The sequence below is a fragment of the Carcharhinus amblyrhynchos genome, chromosome 13 (genome assembly GCF_965287045.1).
Source record: "Carcharhinus amblyrhynchos chromosome 13, sCarAmb.v2.hapA, whole genome shotgun sequence".
Lineage (NCBI taxonomy): Eukaryota > Metazoa > Chordata > Chondrichthyes > Carcharhiniformes > Carcharhinidae > Carcharhinus > Carcharhinus amblyrhynchos.
In genome coordinates, this window is record NC_137336.1 from 8591662 (window position 1) to 8615863 (window position 24202).

Below are 24202 nucleotides of genomic sequence, written 5' to 3' on the forward strand. Positions count from 1 at the left end.
TGCTTACCTCCCCTACATCATAGACTTATATTTAGTCAAAGGCGTCTTTTCCATTTCTTCTCTGCGATGTATTCGAACAGCTGGCTCATACAGCAACCCAGAGCTCCGGCGAGTTAGTTACAGAAATTTAACACTGCCTTTCGGAGCAGAGCTAGGGTGACCAGAGACTTGACTTCGGGAAGCAGGGGGATTTCAGCGCCAGCAAGACATTAAAGTCATCATTAACTTTCAAGGAGTTTGTACAAGTTACACTGAAACTCCTGCTTAACTTCATTCACGGCTCCTGGGAAAGGTGATTAAGGATGAGCAAAAGCATTTAAAAAAAATAATGTGTTCCTTTCTTAGAGTCACAAAATCAACGTGCGATCCATCTCCATCTCATCGCTCGCTCCAAAAGAAGTGAGTTCAAAGTGAACCCAGGGGGCAGCCCAGAACAAAGTGGACATTAACTTCTGGAATGTGAAATTTAAGCAACTGGACTAAAAGAAGGTGATAAAACAGGGATTATCTATTTCACTGACGTTAGACCTTCAAAAACATGAATGGAAAAGTTTAACTTTGGTGAATGGGCTGTGTTACAATGGGTATTCATGGCTGGACTTGCAGATCCAATAGGAAAGCATTGAGAGCTGGACTCCTGATCTCCAAGCAGCAGGGTAGCACCTGGCCCAGATCACCCTGTGTCCCAGACACAAACAGCATCTTTCTCATCTCTTGGCCCCTCGGTTTTGGGGGTGGGGGGTGGTGGGTGGGGGCAGTGCACTTTCCAGGGGTCTTGGCAGCTGTTTGCCTGCTCCACTGCCACTCTCCAGTGCTCCAGACACCCACCAGCAGAGGCTTTGGTCTGTCCCATTCATGGCCTGTGCCCCAGAACGCTGTGACTGACCAGCCCTGGAATTCTGCTCCTGCTCCATGCTCTCCCTCTCGCTTTTCCAGGCTTCAGGCCTCCTTGTTTCTCTAGCCCGGCCCCCTAGTCTTCAGCCTCCACCCACCACCCCGACCCCCTCCCACCCTCCCAGCCTATCGAGCGCAAGGCTCATAGAATCATAGAATCCTACAGTGAAGAAGGAGGCCATTCAGCCCATTGAGTTTGCACTGACCACAATCCCAGCCACGCCTTATCCCCATTACCCCATGAACTCACTCTAGCTGGTCTCCCTGACACTAAGGGACGATTTAGCCCGGCCAATCCACCTAACCCGCACATCTTTGGATTGTGGGAAAAAAAAATGAAGCACCCGGAGGAGACCCACGCACACACGGGGAGAATGTGCAAACTCCACACAGACAGTGACCCAAGCTGGGAATCGAACTCGGGTCCCTGGCATTGTGAGGCAGCAGTGCTAACCACTGTGCCACCCCCACAGGATCAACTGAGTAGCCAGCCTGGCTTTTTCCCACGCCAATGCCCTCTGCTGCCAGGGACCCAGAGCCTACGGACAGCATGACTCACAATGCGAGGGATCCAGCATCCAGCCCCTTCCTCAGGATCTGGAAGTCAGGATGCCAAAGTCCTGCTTGTCCCTCCCCACAACCCCACTGCCAGACTTTAAATTCCATTCTGGAGTGACGTCAGGAAGCATCTCTTCACACAAAGAAAGAAAAAGCCTGGAACTCTCTCCCTTCCAAAAAGATACTGAGGATATTTGGGGTCAACTTAAAAAAATATAAAACTGGGATTAAACTGGATTGCTGGGGGAGGGTGAGAACCAAAGTGGGCAGCTGGTGTTTAGATAAAGATGATTGAATTGAAAGTTTGATCAGGTTGAAGGGGCTGAATGGCCTCCTCCTATCCCTATATTAACAACTTGCATTTAGACAGCACTTTAGATGGTGAAACCTCCTGAGTTCTTCATGGGACTGTTATCAAGAAAAGTGTAAGTGTCTTTGTTGTGATATGACTTTAAGGGATAGAAGCAGAGTATGTCATGTGATCCAGTCTTAGTTCTACTTTTGCTGCGAACAGAGCACACACGCACAGCTCTGCTAGCTTCAAGCTTTACACCTCTGTATAACTGGTCTCATGCACCTAGTCTTAATAAATAAACCCACAACATGTTTACTCAATCCCTTATGAGCTATTGGCGCCTTGTGTCTTGTATAGTAAATTGACCCAATGGATTCCATCATTATAATAACACACCAGGCAACATGTAACAAATTGATTCAATTAATCCCTATGGTTGTGAAATTTACAATCTAACCACTCTTTGAATAAAGAAGTTTCTCCCGGATTCCCTACTGGACTTTTTTTATTATGGGATGTGGGCACTTTCGGCCAACATTTTTTGCCCCTTGTTAAGTGCATTGCGATAATGTTGGGGAGTTGCGTGTGTGAACTGCTGCAATTCATGGATAGAATTTTACCCCCACCCCCACTACCGGCTGGTTTTTAGTTGGGACGTGAGTGTAAAATTTCTCCGATGGTCTTTGCAGTGGTTTGCTGCCTGTGCTGACCTCTCCACAATCAGGCGCCATGCTGGTTGGCCCTTGGCCCAGTTGAGGTCCTTAACTGGCCAATTATTTTTGGCCACTCAAGGGCCGTCACTCGCCCAGCCTCAGTTTTCGGGTTGTTCAGAGGAGTCCTGGGCCAGAAAATAAACCGGGTTCATGCAAATCTAAGGAATAGGGGCAGAAGTAGGCCATTCAGCCCCTCCACCATTCGATAAGATCATGGCGGATCCATTTGTGTTTAAAATTCCACGTTTCCAACTACTTCCAATGAACTTTGATTCCTCCAGGTGGGAAGGTGGTGTGACTCCATCAGTAGCCTCCTTTTAATATTGGAAATATCTTCTCTATATCTGTCACATGTGCCCTGCCTAAAGGTAGACCCTTGGTTCATTGCCATAGAGTCATAGAACCATACAGCAATGGAAACAGGTCCTTTGGTCCAACCAGTCCATGCTGACATTGATGCCCTCCCACCTAATCCCAACTGTCCATGTTTGACCCATATCCCTTTAATCCTCTCCCATCCATCTACTGATCCAAATGCTTTTTAAATGTTGCTGTTGTGCCTCCCTCAACCACTTTCTCTGGCAGCTCATTCCATACACGCACCACCCTCTGCATGAAGAAGTTGCCCCTCAGTTCCCTTCTAAGTCTTTCCCCTCTCACCTTAAACCTATGCCTTCTAGATTTCAATTCCCTTTCCCTGGGGAACAGACTAAGGCCTTCTCTCGCTTGAGCAAGACCAGAAATTTCAACCTAAGTCAATGGACATGTCCATTGTCTGACCCTTGCCTTCTCCTTTTCCGTGGCGGGCATGTGTGTTCATCCTATCTATGTCCCTCATGATTTAAACAACTCAATAAAGTCACTCCTCATTCTCCTGAGTTCCAAGGAATAAAGCATGAGCCTGTCCAGCCTTTCCCTATAACTCAGGCCCACTAATCCTGATAACATCCTCTTTGCACTCTTTGTCTGTTGATGCTTCATCCTGTTTCCTTGGCAGTTCTTGTCTGTGGTGCTTTGCCGTCCTTCCCACTCTCAGGAATGCAGGTCCCACAGGTCACCTCAGCTGGGACAGGAATCAACAACGCGATGTTCACACTCAAACCTAACAAACTAACCAGCACCCCTCTCCTTCTCTACCCAAATCCTTTCATAATATTAAAGATCATTCATTGATCCAAGGCAGAGTCCTTTTGAAATAAAGCTTGTCCCACACTGTGTATTTTGGGAGGAAAAGGGGAACATGTCAATGGACACAAGCAAAGTCAGAGAGGAGAAAAGGCCATTTGGCCTTGTGACAGTTTTCTGTTGATATCCTGGGATGAGATTATTATGATTTTTGTCCCTGTTTCTATGGGTTTAAAAGTTAAGTTCACCCTCACAAAGTTCACCTTCACAAGAATGAAAATAAGGGAAAGGTCAAGTCAAGATTTAAGTCCAAACATCTCATCTGTTTTGTTTTGCCTCCATATGAAGCATTATCAGCACTTTCTGAGTTTATTTATATATATGTAGGATTTGGGCGTCAATGGCAAGGGCAGTATTTGTTGCCCAGTCCTCATTACCTCCTGAGAAGGCGGTGGTGAGCTGCCACTGCAGTCCACGAGGTGTAGGTAAACCCACAGTGCTGTTAGGGAGGGAGTTCTAGGATTTTGACCCAGTGACAGTGTAGGAACGGTGGATATATTTCCAAGTCAGGATGGTAAGTTGGATGGGAACTTGCAGGTAGAGGTGTTCCCATGTGTCCACTGTCCTTATCCTTCTAGGTGCTAGAGGCTTCTGGTCTGGAAGGAGCTGTCAATAAAGCCTTGGTCAGTTGCTGCAGTGTATCCAATAGAGTAGATGATATATCCTGTTACTTCTGTGTGTCATCATGACGGGAGTGAATGTTGAAGGTGGTGGATGGCTAATCAAGTGGGCTGTTCTATTCTGGTTGGTGTTAAGATTCTTGAGTGTTGTTGGAGCTGCACCCATCCAGGCAAGTGGGGAGTATTCCATCACACTCCTGACTTGTGCCTTGTAGATAGTGGACAAGCTTTGAGAAGTCTGGAGGTGAGTTTCTCATCACAGAATTCCCAATCTCTGACCTACTCTTGTAGCCATCGTATTTATATGGTGAATCCAGCGCAGTTTCTAGCCAATGGCAAATGCCAGCTTGTAGATAAATGCCCACGCCACATGAGAGAATAAAACAGACACAGGACATTTCTTCCAAATCCTCTGCGATTTTTGCACCCTGCAGTGTTTTGAAGAGCGATCCTCAATTCCTGAATATCTGATACAATCCTGGAGCGTCAACAATCCCACACTGGTGAATCTCTGCCGCCCCCAGAGGCAGGGAAGACCAGGATGGGGGTGACAAAATCCGGAGTCAGAAAGCGATGGGTGTGTGTGTTGTCGGGAAGTACAACGAGACAGATCCTTGTGTCTATGAATAAACTCTCCCCGGTGGGAATAAACTGATAAAACATTCGTGGAAAGCGACAGTACAGAAGGAGGCCATTCAGCCCATCGCGCATGCTGGCACTTTGAAAGGAAGGAACACACAGTTGAAGGGTTTCACATCTGTATTGAGTTTTTATATATACCATTATCAATTACAGTTCATTTACATTGTGATATTTAAAAAAAGGATAGCAATCTTTCATAATTCCAAAAAAAAAATTGCTACAGAGCAGAGTGTAAAGGAATGTTTCTCATACAGGGTATTTTTGGTTGTTGTTACAGGTTAACTGAGGGCAGTGGCGTTAAGATGTGTTGCAATCGATTAAAGGGTCCTCATTTCAGGATTGTTGAGGTGGAGGGTTTGGGGTTGGGGTGAGGGCAAGAGGGAGGTGGGGAGGGTGTGGGAGTTTTCATTTGCTTCCGTTTCCCAACATCTGTATGCTTGCCCCCACTCCTTCTCCCCTCGCCCTTCCACCTCCCCCCACCCATCCTGTCATTTTCCTCCTGCAAGGCCTCGCTGTTGGAATCCAGGCAATGGGTGGTGTCCGACTATTCAACTGCAGAGGCATCACATGCTGTTCTTTGCCCTCAGCCGCTGATTGCCGATGCACCCTGCAGATAAGGGGGCTTCAATCTGCAGGAGGTGTTATCCCCTCATTTCCCTCCACCCCGCCTCCCCCCATTCAACCCCACACTCTGACTGGACAGTGTTGGTATCATGGAATAGAATCATAGAATCCCTACAGAGCAGAAGGAGGCCATTCAGCCCATTGAGTCTGTACTGACCACAATCCCACCCAGGCCTGATCCTTGTAACCCCACACATTTACCCTAGCTAGTCCCCCTGATGCTAAGGGGCAATTTATCTTGGCCAATCCACCTTACCTGTGCATCTTAGGACCGTGGGAGGAAACCGGAGCACCTGGAGGAAACCCACGCAGACACGGGGAGAATGCGCAAACTCCACACAGACAGTGACCCGAGGCCGGAATTGAACCTGGATCCTGGTGCTGTGAGGCAGCAGTGCTAACCCACTGTGCCACTGTGCTGGTGTGGGAGACAATGGAGGGGTGGCATTGGGGAGGATAGTGCATTCTCCAGGCCAACAGTATGCCTCCAAATGATTCACTGCCCTAACCGAGATCAGTTAAGCCTCTGCAGGTGGGGAACTGGGCCCAGGACCTGTGCCCAGCGAGTTGCTTTCAGACGTGCCAACCCATTGCTGTGTACATGGTTCACAAGGTGTAGAAACTGGGAGCGCATTTTTAAATATGGCCTCATATCCTCTATGGCTTTTCCTGCTCATAAGAGTAGCCTTATTAATGACATGCAACCCCTAAGACACCCCAAAGAAGGTGGCATTGCAAAGGGGGAGGGGTGGTGAGGACACATTCCTGGGTGCATGGGCAATCCACAGTAGGCACTGGAATTGGCTAATATTTGCTAGCGGGACATTGGTCCATTGCCAAGGTGCCCTGGAGCTTGACTGATTGATAGATTCAGGGCACCCCTCTTGCCTCACCCTAGGGTGACAGGGTGCCATCTTGGACTAGAACAGAGCGCACTTGGAGATTGGACCAATGACAGCAATGTTTGGGAATGGGAGCGGGTGAGGGGGGTGGGATGAGGATTGGGTAGTCATGTGATAAAGGAACCGACCCAACAATAACGAGAGTTAGCAACTCTGACTGGTTGCAAAGAGTATAATAGAAATCCTGAAAGAGAAAGACTTTTTTCCCCAAATAATTCCGGTCCAGCCTCGCTCCGGAAGGGAAGGTTCCCTCGGGACAATATCCGGCTGGTCTTTAGTCAAACTGAGGGGCAGCCAGTGAGTCCGTTCCCTCCAAACCCGAACTCTTTCCTCAGAAATAGTGCTCACAGTTTGTAAAGCGTGCAATGTGCAAAAAATAAACTGAAATTCACGTCTTGCAGAAGCCCAATCCCATTCTCCCCCCTACAGAAACTCACACTCACTGAATCACTCTCACTCAGAGTCACTCACTCACTGAGTCACTCCTCACTGACACATTCACTCACTCACTGGATTACTTCCACTCATTGAGTCGTTCACTCACTCACTCATTCACTGATTCACTCACTCAGTTACTCACTCACTCACTGAGTCACTCACTCATTCACTGAGTTACTCACTGAGTCACTCTCTCACTGAATCACTCACTCATTCACTCACTCATTCACTCACTCATTCACTCACTCACTGAGTCGCTCACTCACTGAGTCGCTCACTTACTGAGTCACTCACTCACTGACACACTCACTCACTCATTCATTCATTGAGTCACTCATCACTGAGTCACTCACCCATTCATTGAATCACCCACTCACTGAGTCACTCATATTTACTCACCCCCTCACTCTCACACACAGACACTATGTTGCTCCGTGTTTATAACTGCTCGCTCTGTTTCAGTTTGCTCCCAGTCCATCCTCTTGGACAGAAATTATAATAACTGGGGGACCTGGGCCCAGAATCATCCGATCCCAGCGAGAACTCTGAGTCGGTCAGCGAGCGGCGGTAGACGCGGAGCGGTGAGCGGACAGAATTGGCTGGAGTGTCCGGAGAGGCAACACCGGGTGACAGAGGTGACAGGGGGGAGAGGCAGCCGGCGCGGGGACTCGGGGCAGGGGGGAGGTCCCCGGGGCTGACGGGGGAGGCAGTGGGGCTGGACAGCTTCTTGCGACGGGCTGCACTGACCACGTTCTTGGCTAGCAGATCCTTCAGGCGGCGGTTCTCCGGGCTGTCCCCCCCGGGCCTGCTGGGCGAACCAGCCCTGGCTTCCCTCAGCGGAGACCAATTGTTGAAGAGTGCGGTGGATGGCGGACTGATGGGGTAGAAGGGGGACTTGGGGCTGCCAGGCCGGAACTCGCTCGCTGACGAAGTCCGGAAGGTGTCTGTGTAGAGCCGTGGGCTGCTCATCCTTCGCTCCATGCTGGGCTTCCAGGCCGTGGGAGACGTCAGCCCCTGCGCAGAAAACAAAAACATGAATTCGGTTCCCACCTCTCGAGGGGTTTTAAACAAAGACACACGATTCCGGTGCACCTTTCGCCAAGACTGGACATCCCAAAGCCCTCTGCACCCAGTGAAGTTCCCGTAAGGCAGGAAATGCAACAGCCCAGCTGCGCACAGCAAGATCCCACAAACAGCAACGTGACAAAGGCCAGGCCACGTGTTATTCTGATATTGATGGAGAATCATTGCCCAGGACGCTAACTAACAGCCCCTGCCCTTCTCCAGAATCGTGCCCGTAGAAGCTTCCAGTTCAGCCCAAGGGAGCAAATTGGCCCCAAACTCATTACCTCATCTGAATAAAATCTAACTGTGGAGGATGTGTCTGAAAGACAGGCACACAGACACAAAACGTTAGCTCTGCTTCTGCTGCCACACCTATAGGGTTCGTCCAGCTTTCTGTTTTTAACACATGTGACGTTCTGCCCCTTTGACGGTACAGCATTCCCTCAGTACTGACCCTCTGACAGTGCAGCACTCCCTCAGTACTGTCCCTCTGACAGTGCAGCACTCCCTCAGCACTGTCCCTCTGACAGTGCAGCACTCCCTCAGTACTGACCCTCTGACAGTGCAGCACTCCCTCAGCACTGACCCTCTGACAGTGCAGCACTCCCTCAGCACTGTCCCTCTGACAGTGCGGCACTCCCTCAGTACTGTCCCTCTGACAGTGCGGCACTCCCTCAGTACTGACCCTCTGACAGTGCAGCACTCCCTCAGCACTGACCCTCTGACAGTGCAGCGCTCCCTCAGCACTGACCCTCTGACAGTGCGGCGCTCCCTCAGTACTGACCCTCTGACAGTGCGGCACTCCCTCAGTACTGACCCTCTGACAGTGCGGCGCTCCCTCAGTACTGACCCTCTGACAGTGCGGCGCTCCCTCAGTACTGACCCACTGACAGTGCGGCACTCCCTCAGTACTGACCCTCTGACAGTGCGGCACTCCCTCAGTACTGACCCTCTGACAGTGCGGCACTCCCTCAGCACTGACCCTCTGACAGTGCAGCACTCCCTCAGTACTGACCCTCTGACAGTGCGGCACTCCCTCAGTACTGACCCTCTGACAGTGCGGCACTCCCTCAGCACTGACCCTCTGACAGTGCAGCACTCCCTCAGTACTGACCCTCTGACAGTGCAGCATTCCCTCAGTACTGACCCTCTGACAGTGCAGCATTCCCTCAGTACTGTCCCTCTGACAGTGCAGCACTCCCTCAGTACTGACCCTCTGACAGTGCAGCATTCCCTCAGTACTGACCCTTTGACAGTGCAGCACTCCCTCAGTACTGTCCCTCTGACAGTTCAGCACTCCCTCAGTACTGTCCCTCTGACAGTGCAGCATTCCCTCAGTACTAACCCTCTGATGGTGCAGCACTCCCTCAGTACTGACCCTCTGACAGTGCAGCATTCCCTCAGTACTGACCCTCTGACAGTGCGGCACTGGAATTTGTCCTACTGAATTCCACCATGCATTTCTCTGGAGCGAGTCTTAAAGCCATAACAAGAATTGAGTGTGAACAGACATAGGAACACAGGAATTAGGAGCGGAAGTAGGAAAGTTCAGCCCTTCAAGTCTGATCTGCCATTCAATCAGATCATGGCTGATCTCTCCATGGTCTCAAATCCACCTCCCCACCTCTTCCCCATATCCCTTTTTTATTATAAATATATCTATCTCCTTCTTGAAACCATTCAATGATTCAAACTCCACCACACTCTGGGGCAGCGAGTTCCACAAATTTACCACTCTCTGTGAGAAGAAGTTTCTCTGCATCTCAATTTTAAATCTACCACCTCTCAACCTATACCTGTGATCCCTTGTTCCAGATTTCCCCATAAGAGGAAACATTCGGTCTACATTTACTTTATCAATCCCTTTTAAAATTTTATATACCTCGATCAGATCCTCTCTCATTCTCCTAAACTCCAGCGAGTACAAGCCCAAACTACTTAATCTCTCCTCAAAGTCAACCCTGTCATCACAGATGTGTGGGAATCTCCCTTTGCGCTGAGGATTGTAGCAGGACTGCTGGTGTTAACACGGTGGACAGTTACAGTGTTGAAGTATCTGAGATTGTAGGAATGTAACATGGGCCTTACACTCCCCCCACAGGATTCTTGCTGTAAACTCTGTCTCTGAGATTCTCCACCAAACAGAAACCCTGCTCACCATTCTATCAAAATACAGCCCAGAGACAGGCCATTCAGCCCAACCGCTCCTGTACTGTTCCTGCTTCAAATGATTCTGTTTCCATTTCTCTTTGTTGAATGCCCTCAGCATAACCTTCTTCCTTTAACTCGCTTCACGAGTTGGTTATGTTTACCCCCCCCAGGCTGGGTGGACTGTTCTAGTGCCTCCCTGGTGCCCCCCCCCCCCGCTGCCTGCCACTTCCCAGCTGCCCACCATTTTCGAGAGCTGGGCAGGGTCTAGGATGTCTGGCCTTCACCCCAGTTGAGGCTTCGAAGTGGACGGATATTGGGCCGCTTCCTGCCTCGATCTCGAGGCAGTCGGGAGGGAGTTCAGGGGTGAGGGGAAGCCCAGCAAGTCTTTGGGCGTGAGTGGGTGGGGGAGGGGGAGATGGCAGGGCTTTGGGGAGGGGGGGGGGGCGTGGAAGGGGACAGATGCCCCCATCCCACCCCACCCCAATGACAACCTCTGCACCTGTTCCCTCCCCATCTCTGGCCTTTCGATCAGGACACCTAGCCCTCCCTCCCCACGCCATCTGGGCCTCACTCCCCCCACCCCCCCAACACCAACCCGCACTTCCCCACCCCCCCCCCCCCCCCCCCCCGGCCTCCAGGCAGGCCTGTGGTGATAGTCCTGCCGCTGGTATAGATGGGACTGCAGAGCTTTGACCAATCAGATTGTCCGGGACCTCTATCCTAGTTGGGATGGGGGTGGGGGGTGGCACGGTGTGGGGATGGAGTGGATTGGATTGGATGGGGGGGGGGGGTGGAGATTGGGGGCGGGGTGAGGAGAGGGGTCCCAACATCTTAGAGCTTGACCGAGCTGTAGGGCTGCTGTGATTGGCAGGGATGCATTCCCCTCTGGCATAAAAAAATCCTGCCTCGAGTTCCACAGTCTCTCAATTATCGCAAGAGCAGGAGCGGGGGTAGACCATTCGGCCCATCGAGTCTGCTCCATTGTCCAATACAATCATGACTGCCCTTGATTGATCTTCAACTCCATTTTCCCCCCAATCCCCACATCCCTTAATCCCCCGAGACCAAAAATCTGTCACCTCAGGCTGAAACATATTCAACCAATGAACATCTACAACCCTCAGGTGAACCAACCGCCTCACCTCAAGTGAATCACCCTCAGCTGATCCAGCCACCATAGCGGGTCGGATCTCAAACAATGATGAGATAGCGAGCAGGAAAGAGATAGTGAATCTGGTGAACTGGTGCGACAACAATAATCTCTCCCTCAATGTCAACAAAATGAAGGAAATTGTCATTGACTTCAGGAAGTGCAGTGGAAGACATGCCCCTGTCTACATCAAAGAGGACAAAGCAGAAATGGTCAACAGCTACAAATACATAAAGGGCAAAAGAGTAACTAAGAAGTGAGTAGGACCTCTTAAGGATCAACAAGATCATCTGTAACTGGAGTACTGTGTGCAGTTTTGGTCGCCGCATTTGAGAAAGGATATATTGGCCTTGGAGGGAGTGCAGAGGAGGTTCACTAGGCTGATACCGGAGATGAGGGGGTTAGCCTATGAGGAGAGATTGAATAGACTGGATCTGTACTCAGTGGAGTTTAGAAGGCTGAGGGGGGATCTTATAGAGACATATAAGATAATGAAAGGGAAGGATAGGGTGGAGGTAGAGAGATTCTTCCCGCTTAGAAAGGATAGCAGAACTAGAGGGCACAGCCTCAAAATAATGGGGGTGGGGGGGGGGGGTGCAGTTTAGATCGGAGTTGAGGAGGAACTTCTTCACTCAAAGGGTGGTGAATCTCTGGAATTCTCTGCCCATTGAAGTGGTGGAGACTACGTCACTGAATATATTTAAGTCACGGGTGGATAGGTTTCTGACAGACAAGGGAATTAAGGGTTATGGGGAGAGAGCGGGAAAGTGGAACTGATCCACTTCAGATCAGCCATGATCTTGTTGAATGGCGGGGCAGGCTCGAAGTGCTAGATGGCCTACTCCTGCTCCTATTTCTTATGTTCTTATCTATGTGCGGATCCACAAGAGATGGATATTTCTCATCGGTATTTACTGTTGAGAAAAGCATGGATGTTAGGGAACTTGGGGAAATAAATAGTGATATCTTGAGGAGTACATATTACAGAGAAGGGGGTGCTGGAAGTCTTAAAGCTCGTCGAGGTAGATAAATCCCCGGGACCTAATGAACTGTATCCCAGGACACTGTGGGAGGCTAGGGGGGAAATTGTGGGTCCCCTAGCAGAGATATTTGAACCATTGACGGACACAGGTGAGGTGCCTGACGATTGGAGGGTGGCAAATGTTGTGACTTTGTTAAAGAAAGGCTGCAGGGAAAAGCTTGGAACTACAGGCCAGTGAGCACAACATCTGTAGTGGGTAAGTTGTTAGGGTTACAGGCATTTAGAGACACCAGGACTGATTAGGGGCAGTCAGCATGGCTACGAGAGTGAAAATTATGTCTCACGAATTTGAGTTTTTTGAAGGGGTAACAAAGAAGGTAGATGAGGGCAGTGCAGTTGACGTTGTCTACATGGACTTTAGCAAGGCCTTTGACAAGGTATCACATGGTAGGTTGTTGCAAAAGTTTAAATGTCATGGCATCCAGAGTCAGGTAGCCAATTGGATACAAAATTGGCTTGACGACAGAAGACAGAGGATGGTTGTAGAGGGTTGTTTTTCAAACTGGAGGCCTGTGGTCAGCGATGTGCCTCAGGGATTGGTGTTGGGTCCACTGTTATTTGTTATTTATATCAATGATTTGGATGAGAATTTATGGGGCATGGTTAGTAAGTTTTCAAATGGCAATAAGATTGGTGGCATAGTGGACAGTGAAGGAGGTTATTTTCGATTCCAGGGGATCTTGATCAATTGGGCTGATAAATGGCAGATGGACTTTAATTTAGATAAATGTGAGATGATGCATTTTGACAGAACGAATTTGGGCAGGACTTAGTTAATGGTAGGGCATTGGGGAGAGTTGTAGAACGAAGAGATCTCGGGGTACATGTTCATAGCTCCTTGAAAGTGGAGTCTCAGTAGGACAGAGTGGTGAGGAAGGCATTCAGCATGCTTGGTTTCATTGGTCAGAACATTGAATACAGGAGTTGGGACGTCTTATTGAAGTTGTACAAGACATTGGTAAGGCCACAGTTGGAATACTGTGCACAGTTCTGGTCACCTTATTACAGAAAATATATTATTAAACTAGAAGGACTGCAGAAAAGATTTACTAGGATGAGGGGAAAGGGAGGGGAGAGGGGAGGAGAGGGGGGGGTAGAATTGATGGTTTGATTTATATTGAGAGGCCGGATAGACTGGGACTTCTTTCCCTGGAGCGTATGAGGCTTAGAGGTGATCTTACAGAGATCTATAAAATAATGAGGGTCATAGGTCAGCTAGATAGTCACCATTTTTTCCCAAAGGGAGGGGAGTCTAAAACTAGAGGGCATAGGTTTAAGGAGAGAGGGGAGAGATACAAAAGAGTCCAGAGGGGCAATATTTTCACAGAGGGTGGTGAATGTCTGGAATGAACAGCCAGAGACAGTAATAGAGGCGGGTACAATTTTGTCTTTTAAAAAGCATTTAGACAGTTACACGGGTAAGATGGTTACAGAGGGATATGGACCAAATGTGGGCAATTGGGACTAGTTTAGTGGTTAAAAACTGGGTGGCATGGACAAGTTGGGCTGAAGGGCTTGTTTCCATGCTGTAAACCTCGATGGCGCTCTGACTGTGCAGCTCCCCCTCAGCACTGCACAAGGAGTGCCATCCCTGAACATAGAAAGACAATGCAACAATGAATTGACAGGTCAGGCAGCATCTGTGGGGAGAGAAGAGGAAGTGATTTTCTTCCATTACCAGCCAGCTGAGTATTTGCAGCATTTTCTGTTTTTATTTCAGACCCCCAGCATCTGCCGGACTTTGCTTCTATAACGGGGGCCAGCCTGAATTTCCCACCAAACCTCTGCGGTTTGACTCAAGATTGAGTAAGAAATAATTTGGCACGAGAAGAGGTGACAGTGTTGGGGAGTGAGGGGAGGGGGAGAGAGGATCTAATGTTTCGGGTTTGGACTCGTTGAATTGTCATTGATGGGGAGGTGGCAGTATAGTGCGGATTGGTAATCCAGGAGACCAGGTTAATACTCTGGGGCATGGAATCAAATCCCAACATTGGAAAGATTTAAAAATAAATCGGGAATCAGGCTGGTCGCAGTCATGTGACCATGAAACTGTCACTGATTTTCATCTGGTTCACTAATGTCCTTTAGGGAAGGAAATCTGCCGTCCTTACCTGGTCTGGCCTACATGTGACTCCAAACCCACGGTTAACTCTCAATTGCCCTCTGGAATGGCTCAGTGAGACACTCAGTTCAAGGACAATTGGGGACCGGTAACAAAATGCTGACCTTGCTGGTGACACTCGTGAAAGAATGAAAAAACTATGACCCCAAGAATAAGCCAGTTGTGGAGTTACAGCGGGCAGTGTAACACAATGAGACAGCAGGAGGGAGCAGGGTACAGCATTCCCAAGAGGAATATTCTCCTCAATATTACTACCCACTTTCTGCAAGGTCTGAGGTGCAGAGCTCAGGAACCGGATCTGACTGGGCAGAGGGTGGGGTGTAAGGTTAGTGGAGAGAGAAAAGAAATTAGCAACGAAGTAGCAGCTTAAATCAGAGAATAGAACCAGACAGCGTGGACAGAGACCATCCAGCCAACTGTGTCAGTGCCAGATCTTTCAGCTCTCCAACTAAAATTAGGTCGTCAGTCCAGTAGGCGATTAGGAAAGCTCATGGAACGTTGTTATTTATTGCAAGGGGATTGGGATATTTGGAATTTATCTAATTTTGCTTCAGTTGTACAGGGCATGATGAGACCACATCTGGAATACTATGTACGGTTCTGGTGCAGAGGGAGCTTTACTCTGTATCTAACCCCGGGCTGTACCTGTCCTGGGAGTGTTTGATGGGGGACAGTGTAGAGGGAGCTTTACTCTGTATCTAACCCCGTGCTGTACCTGTCCTGGGAGTGTTTGATGGGGGGGACAGTGTAGAGGGAGCTTTACTCTGTATCTAACCCCGTGCTGTACCTGACCTGGGAGTGTTTGATGGGGGACAGTGTAGAGGGAGCTTTACTCTGTATCTAACCCTGTGCTGTAAAATGATGTGGGTATGCCGGCGTTGGACTGGCGTAAACACAGTAAAAAGTCTGACAACACCAGGTTTTAGTCCAACCTATTTATTTGATAATATTCTCACTAGCTTTCGAGGGGACAGCCTCTTCATCAGGTGAATGGAGAGTTCTGGCTGTGCTTTATATGCTCTGTCTGAGGCCAGAACTCTCCATTCACCTGATGAAGAGGCTGTCCCCTCGAAAGCTAGTGAGAATATTATCAAATAAATAGGTTGGACTAAAACCTGGTGTTGTCAGACTTTTTACTGTAAAATGCACAGAGACAGGTTATTGGTCTATGCTGATGTTGATGCTTCACACAAGCTCCTCCCACCCTGCTTCATTTCACCCAATCACATTACTTTGTATTTCTCACTGTTCATCTAACCTCCCCTTAAACTTATTCAAATATTCATCTCAGCTGCTCTCTGTGGTAATGGGTTCCACATTCTCAATACTCTGTGAAGAATTTTCTGCTGAATCCTTACTAATGTCTTGCTGAAATTCTACATTAATGACCTTTACTGTTGGATTCTCCTGCATATGGAGAGATCTCCATTCACCATTAAACCTTTCTACCATCCTGACGATATTCTTAGAATTATAGAGTGCAAAAGAGGCCCTTCAGCCCTCTGAGTCCACACTGACACATTATAAACACCTGAACTCCCATCTAATCCCATCTGCCATAGCCCTGAATGTTATGATGGTGCCCAGAGCTCACCCAGGTACTTCTTGAAGGATATGAGGCACCCTCCCAGGCAGCTCATTCCAGTCTGTCACCACCCTCTGGGTTAAAAAAAAGTTTTTCATGAAATCCCCCCTTAAACCCCCCGCACCTCACCCCGAACCTATGCCCCCTCGTGACTGACCCTACAACTAAGGGGAATAGCTGCTCCCTATCCAACCTCTCCATGCCCCTCATAATCTTGTACACGTCCATCAGGTCCCCCTCAGTCTTCTCTGCTCCAACGAAAGTAACCCAACCCTCTTCAACCTCTCTTCATAACTTAAAATGCTCCGTCCCAGGCAGCGTCCAGGTGAATCTCCTCTGCGCCCCCTCCCGTGCAATCACATCCTTCTGGTAACGTGGCGACCAGAACTGCACACATTTCTCCAGTCTGCTCCACCTTTCCTGCACGCTAGAATGACTGATATCCTTAGGGCAAATGTCTGCCGTCCCTTTCCCAGTGCCTCTACCTCAATTTGGTTAATATGGAAACCAAAACTGTTCACTGAGCACCATCCATTCAACTTCAACATGGCTTCTCTGCTGTTTACGTCAGCCTCTTTCCAAACGATCCCAGATTCGGGAACCTTTGATCCCAGCTTTCTCCGGGTGCCCAAATCATTTGAGCCTCGATTTCCTTGGAATGTCTGGCCTTTCGTTTTGGCACCATTGTGTGCAGGTTTTGCAAACCAGTGACTCTGATTCACAGGGTCCACAGCAATCTGCTTCACACAATCTCAGAATCAAACCTCCGAAACCTTTCCTGACTGAAATAATTTACTCCGAGGCCCCGGCAAGACATTTCAGTTGATGGGAAATTGTGGGAATTTGCTGAGGGAGTTGGGAGAAGCAAGTTGGCGAGGCATTCAGAGGCTGCTCTATGCTCCAAAACTTTTAGGTTCTCACAACCTTTTTTTACTTATTCTGCCCAACAAGGTTCACTGGTGACTGATTTGTGCGATCAGATTATTCAATAAACGCCTGTGAGAATTCAAGAACGAATCTGGTTCCTCACAAATGGTGATTGGGATGTTTCGGTTTTTTTTGCACTCATAAACCGCGGCGGCCACCTTGGGCCAGATCTCCCGTTACTACGGCAACAGGGGCAATCTCACAGCCTTGATATTTTGAGGTGTTGGGTCCGGCCTGTGGTGTTAGTTGCATGGCTGTGACCCAATCTGGGATTCAGACCTTTCCCGTCCCCACTGAACAGGAGGCCATGCCTCAATCAAACTGGACAATCTGTCCCTTGGCTCGGTCTCCCATTTTGCAAATACTTGACTGAATTCAGGAGCTGACTTCTTGGGATGAAAATCTCAGGCCCACACCTGACTGTTTACAATTAATTACAGCACTGGGGGATGCCATTCAGCCCACAATGTCTGTGCTGGCTTTTTAAAAAAAAACATAGGAGCAGGAGGAGGCCATCCGAGCCTCCTCTGCCACTCATCACGATCATGGCCAATCATCCAACTCAATAGCCTGATTCTGCTTTCTCCCATAACACAGAAACATCTGGAACAAATTCCCACATCCTTGTAAAGTGTTCCTTTTAAAATATTCATCCAATTTCTTTTTGAAAGTTGATAATGAATTTCTTGCCCCTGCCCTTTCGGGTAGAATATTCCAGATCATGAAAACTACACTGAGTAAAAAAAAAAGGTTTTCCCTCATAGAACCCTACAGTGCAGAAAGAGGCCATTTGGCCCATTGAGACTGCATCAACAACAATCCCATCTAGGCCCTCTCCCTGTAACCTTGCGTATTTACCCTGATAATCCCCCTAACCTATACACCTAAGGGAGAATTTAGCATGGCCAATCAACCTAACCCGCACATCTTTGGACTGTGGGGGGAAAACCGGAGCACCCGGAGGAAACCCACGCAGACACGGGGAGAATGTGCAGACTCCACACAGTGCTAACCACTGTGTCATCCCAACTCCCCCTCTGTTTCTTTCGCCAATTATCTTAAATCTGTGGCCTTCAAGTTACCGACTCTCCTCTTATTGAAAACATCCCTCGATTTTGAACTCTTGCATTATATCTCTCCCTAATCTTCTCTGTCCTCAGGAGAACCTATCCCAGGTCCTCTGGTCTCTGCTACATTAACTGAAGTTCCCTCACATCTCGCGCCATTCTGGTGGTTCAAGGAAGGCCTAGTCTGGGCTTGTGGCCTAAGCTCAGGGCTAGCTCATTCATGGTGGCCTTGGAAGTTCTGGGATTTGATATAATGGTTGTAGGATGGCCTGTTAAAGCCTGGGCTGAGCAGAAGAGCAAACCTTTGAACAAATGACACAGAGAAAGAGAGAGAGAGAAAGGGAGAGGTGGGGAGGAGGGGGAGAGAGAGAGGAGAAGAGAGAGTGTTCAGAAAGCGGGAAAAAAGGAGCTTTATTAAAGTGTAGGACACAATCCAAGCATAAGTACAGTGCATCTCAACAGGCTACAGGAGACAAGAAAGAAGAGAGGAGCATACAATTCTTGATTATCTTTGGCAATATATGTAGTAAATTAGAGGGAAAGAGAGAGAGAGAGACCACACAAATAGCGTTAGTCCAGTTAACTTCCAGATCAATCAGTTGAGGAGAAATGGATCTGTTGACATCCCAGTTGCAGATGCATTGTGGGAACAAATCTACAAGTTCCTGTCTCTCTCTCTCTCGCTCACGAGTGCTTCTCACTGGTCACTAAAATGTGAGACTAGTTAGCGGAGGTCAGGATGATGATTTGTGAGGGAAAGCAGGGATCTCCTTCTGAACCTCACAGCATGGTTCCGGATCATTCCCTGCTCCACTCTCTAGCGGCTGATTAACCAGCTGGACTGCTCGGAAATGGACAGCATTCCCTTTTCCCCCTCTGTCCCACCCCCAATCTTCTCCTGCTCCCCAGCTTTCTTCCCCTCCCCTTGAGGGCTGGGCAGTGACATCTGAGCAATGTGTTTCGTGGGCAGCAAGCGGGGGGGGTGGGGAGGGCGGAGGAGTGTGAGACCACGCAGTGTCCCGTGAGAGTTTCCCGCAGCCAAGGCAAAGGGTGGGATTGGTGAGTGGCTGTTCCACCGCAGCGGCATCGCACATCATTCCCAATGATTCGCCCTGCGTCCAGAAAATGACACCCACTGGCTTAACCCACGGTTCCAGTGCACACTGGCTCACTTTCCTGAGTGCAATGGGCAAGACTGGAGAGTGAGTTCACCCCTCCTCATCCTACCTCACCCCAGTTTTAATTCACCCTCCTTCAGCCCAGGATCCCTGCCCACACTGTCAGACTGTGATGGGAACAAGCCCAGGGTTAAAGCAAGATGAGCTTGGTGGGGAAGGGGGCAGGGAGAGTGAATCTCCTGTGAAGCCACTTAAAAATCACTCAGAGGGTGGTGAGCGAGTGGAATCGGCTGCCGTCGGTGGTGGTGGAGGCGAACTCGTTGGGGTCTTTTAAGGGACTTCTGGATGAGTACATGGGATTTAATGGGATTGGGAGTTATAGAGAGGCCTGGTAGGTATGGATATGATCAGTGCAACTTGTGGGCCAAAGGGCCTGTTTGTGCTGTAGTGTTCTATGTTAATCATGAATCCATACAGCGCAGGAGGCCATTCAGCCCATCAACAATCCCATCCGAGGCCTATCCCTGCAACCTCACACATTTACCCTGCTAATCCCCTTGATGCTAAGCGGCAATTTAGCACGGCCAATCCACCTAACCCGCACATCTTTGGAGCGTGGGAGGTAACCGGAGCACCCAGAGGAAACCCACGCAGACACGGGGAGAACATGCAGACTCCACACAGTCACCCAAGCCAGGAATCGAACCCGGGTGCTTGTCTCAGGACCACATGGTTTGACTAGCTGAGTCATAGAAGTGCTTGGTGCTGTTTCCTTCGTGGATTCTGTGGGAAACTAGTGTCCACACCCACGGTGCTAACAGCAGATCACGCAAAGAATCCAGAGTTGGACAGGGAACTCCTCCTCACAAGTCGAGTAGAAAATCCAGTTACATTAACTCATCCTGAATTGGAAACTTGCTGAAGCAGAATGAGATATTCCAAAATGAGGGAAAATATTAAAAAGGGGGAAAATATTAAAGAGGAAACAGGGTTAGTAAGCAACAGGAAAATATCTGGAGTTCCGAGCGGAGGAGTGGTGGGGGAAATAGTATGGCAGATTTGTGGAGAGACAAACAGAGGGAGGAACTGCCCCTCTGACAGTGCGGCACTCCCTCAGCGCTGACCCTCTGACATCGAGTCTGCACTGAGTCTCCAACAGAGCATCTTACCCAGGTCCAACCCCCAAGGCCAACACTTTTGGTTGTATTTGGCTGTGCCCGAACTTGGCCATTTGGAGTTGAGAGGAGGTGGTGGGATATTTGAAGAGGATGATGGTGTGAGTGAGTGGGAGAGGTCGGACGTAGCGGGGCAGCGGTGGGGAAATCCTCCTGGAGCCTGGGGTAAGGTGAAGGTGCATTAGTCGTGTTAACTAAAAAGGGGGGAAAAAAAAAACTGGGAAAATAAGAAGTAACACTGGCTCTCGTATACGCCATTCAGCCCATCAATCCTGTACTAACATTTACATTTGACAGTGGGACTTGGCCCTTTTCAGCTTCTAAGAGATGTGCGCTTTTCTCCAGATTTCTGGCTGCACCTTCAGAAAAACAGACCAAAAGGCTTCCACACCTGAGCTTCGAGTCCTGCTTTCCGTGTGGAGAATGATGGTCTCGGAGCCTGTGGCACATCCCGGGACCTGGGTGCCGGTGAGCTGCTGGGAGGGGCTGGGGTTGGCTGGAAGCTCGGAGCTCCGAGGTCGAGGCCGGAGCTGTGGTTGGCGAATCCGTTAAGCCCGGAGGGGGGCGGCGGTGGTGGTTTGGCGGCCGTGGGGGGACAGAAGGGAGCCGGCGCCGAGGTTTGCCTGACGTAGGCAGCGGTGGCGGGGAAGATGGGGCGAGGCGGCGAGGGCGCTCCCCGGGGCAGGGAGGTCAGCGGGCTCTTCTCCGGGGAGATGATGAAGTGCGAGGAGCTCAGCTGGTGAGGCTGGTGCTTCGCCGCGTCTCCCAGTGGCCGGTGGTTGCTGTTTGCCCTGTCGACTTGGGCGAAGGCAGAAGACGGCGATCTGGAGCTGAGGTGAAGACTCTTGTGGTTGAATGACGGCGGGCTACGCTGCTCCTCGTGGCACTTCCAAGACGGCGGCAGGGACATGGTAGGGGAGGGGGGCCGGGGCTGGTTCTCTTTGGCTGGTGACGACTCAATGGTGTACCTCTCCATTCGCGACTGCCGACGGGCAAACAGCTCCGCCCCCTTCCCTTTGACCTCTGCCAGCGCCTGTGTGGCACCTGACCTGCGGGGCGCTCTCAGTTCTGGTGGCTTCAAGCACGATGCCCACTCTGGAATGGGGGGGTCAGCTTGGCTGGAAACTATGGGCTTGGGGGCAACAGGGGGTGCAGTCTTCTGCTGGGTAAAGGTGGCAGCCTCAGCCCCCAGGCCAAGGTAGTCCTCCTCGGTGAGCGCCTCCCCCTGGCCACTCTTCTTCTTGATGTCTATCCCTTGCACCAGCGACAGGAGCTCGGGGTTGGGCGCCACTTTCGGTTTCTCGTAGAAGGTGAACATGGGCTTCCTCCCAGCTCTGCGCATCCTCGATTCCTCCAAAATACCCGTCTTGTTGGCCCACATCACTGGTGGCCTGGCCCCTTGCCCAACAGGCGACAGATTGGAGGTGGCACAGGGTGGCGGGGAGGTCATTCGGGATACGGGGGGAGGGTGGGAGTAAACCGGGGAGTTAGCAGTGCCCTCGGGAGGTCCAACTGGTGACTTGTAGGGTTTTGGAGAGGCACCTTCAGAGAGAAAGGGTCTGGGGGTCCTGTTTGCCACCAACGCTGGTTTTTCCTCAGGTACATACCCCACCTGGATCTCTCTACTTTTACCTCCATCAGTTTGATGATTGATCTCCCTTGGCAGATCCATGTAGACCTTGTTATCTGTGCCACCGACAGAATGGGAAGACTTCAGATGGACTTCCATTGTTGTTCTGGTTGGTTTCGCCACATCGCTGGTCTCCAGCAAATGGTTCCCTGTCGCGTTCGTCATGCCTCGCACATGTTCTTCTGCAGCCTCCGTCTCCCCTGCCCCGCCTTCGCTGTGTTGCTCCTCCCTCTCACCCTCAGACGCACAGCCGACTGCCTCTTCTTCGAGGGCCCCCGCGTACTCGTGGTTTCCTACGGTTAACGTCGCCTCCATGTTGCCCCCCTTGACCCTCTGCTCGAAGGACGGGGTGCTGCTTTGCTCAGACGAAGAGTTTGCCGAGCCTGGCGTCCTGTCTAGACGGTCTGCCCGGCCCTCTCCATCAACAGGTCCGCTGACCCTCAATCCCGGGGACTGCTGCTGCTGGCCGTAGCTCGTTAAGGTGAACTCATTAACTCTCTTCTTGCGCTTGTTGAAGAGCAGAACCCCCTTGGAGTTGGTGCTTGGCGGCGTGGTCAACTGGGCAGCGATCCTCTGGCTCTGGATCCTTGCGTCTTTTGCTTCTTGCTCGCTCAGGCTGAGGCTACGAGAGATACCTGCAGAGCGAGGGGAAAGATTGTTACAGAATAGCACAGCACAAATCCCCAGAGCCCTGTTGATGCAGAAACCCATTTCACTCAATGTTTTGCTCTATATCTGTGGCGTAATATCCCTTCAGTGGTTAACACTTGACAGGTCAGTTCTCAGGCAATGTTTAAATGTGCGGACTTGTTATGACCTGGTTGATGTTTTTCGTAAAGAGATATCCAGAAATCCCAATCTGAAAAGGTGGTGGGAGCTGTCTTTATGAATTATTTTAAAAGGGAGTGATTGGGAATGAGAAATGTACATGGGATTGGGCTCGAGGAGCGGATGTGGGATTGGTTTTCCCAAAGGGACAGAACAGATAAAGTTGGCCAAATGGCCTCTTTTGATTCAATGATACAATAACATTGTTAAACTGTCCTGTGGTGCTTCAGTGATTATCAGAAAAAACCTGATACCAAAAGACAAAAGGTGATACGAGGAGAGGTAACCAGCAGTCCGAACAAAAAAGTGAACTTTACTGAGCAAATTCCAGAGAGAGAGAGAAGTGAAGAGAGAGAGGTGAAGAGGTGGAAAGATGGAGTTTAGCTTAAAGTTTATTTATTATCGTCACAAGTAGATCAACATTAACACTGCAGTGAAGTTACTGTGAAAATCCCCTACTCGCCACACTCCAACGCCTGTTCGGGTACACTGAGGGAGAATTTAGCGTGGCCAATGCTCCCAACCAGCACATCTTTCAGACTGTGGGAGGAAACCGGAGCACCTGGAGGAAACCCACACAGACATGGGAAGAACATGCAGACTCCACACAGACAGTGACCCAAGGCAAGAATCGAACCTGGGCCCCCGGTGCTATAAGGCAGCAGTGCTAACCACCAGGCCACCATGCTGTCCAAAGGGATGGGCGATGAATGGTATCATAGTGATGATGAGGGGTGTTACATTCACTGTAAGAAGTGCTAAGCCATACCTCAGTCAGTTATATTCTTTGCCTCTATGTCGAGTTGTGAATTTTAAGCCCTATTCCAGAGAGTTGAGCACAAAGTCCAGACAGACACCCTAAGTCCAGTACTGAGGGAGTGCCGCACTGCCAGAGGTGCTGTCTTATGGATAAGCCGATAAACTGAGGTTCCACCTGCCCCTCTCAGGTGGGAGATAAAGATCCATTATTTGCAAAGGGGATCCGGGGAATCTTCCTGGGCAATAGGGTCAATACTTAGCCCTTGACTAGTATTCAGCAACACAAACTTACCATGGCAGTGCTCTTTGTATCACTGAGGTATAGAGGACTACAACACAGGAAAAGGCCCTTCAGCCCATCGCATCTGCACTGGTCAATGACAAACCACCTAACTATTCTAATCCCGTTTTCCAGCTCTTAACCCATAGCCTTGCGTGTCTTGGCATCGCAAGTGCACATCTAAATACTTCTTAAACGTTATCAGTGTCTCTGCCTCCACCACTCTTTCACGCAGTGAATTCCAGACTCCTATCCCCCTTTGGGTGAAAAAGCTTTTCCTCACATCCCCCCTAAACTTCCTGCCCCTTGCCTTTAATCTGTACCCCCGATCCTTCCACCAACGGGATACATTTCTTCCAGTTTATCTACACCCTTTGTAATTTACTCCATGTCAGTAATGACCCCCCCTCAGTCTCCACTGCTCCAAGGAAA

General features: G+C 49.8%; 1 protein-coding gene across 2 annotated transcripts in view; it reads right to left on the minus strand.

Annotated features, from left to right (window-relative positions):
* Positions 1-5006: 5006 nt before the first annotated feature.
* synpo (synaptopodin) overlaps positions 5007-24202 on the minus strand; it is an 85213-nt gene continuing 66017 nt past the window's right edge. The window contains exons 3-4 of one of the 2 annotated variants that reach the window (XM_080201262.1): positions 20665-22538; positions 5007-7885 (exon numbers count right to left, since the gene is read on the minus strand). In XM_080201262.1, coding sequence (XP_080057388.1) covers positions 7310-7885; positions 20665-22538 — 2450 coding nt within the window. In that variant the 3' untranslated portion in view covers positions 5007-7309. Of the gene's footprint in view, positions 7886-20664; positions 22539-24202 lie in introns of those variants that run through there. The other variant, XR_013888441.1, reaches the window with a different exon arrangement.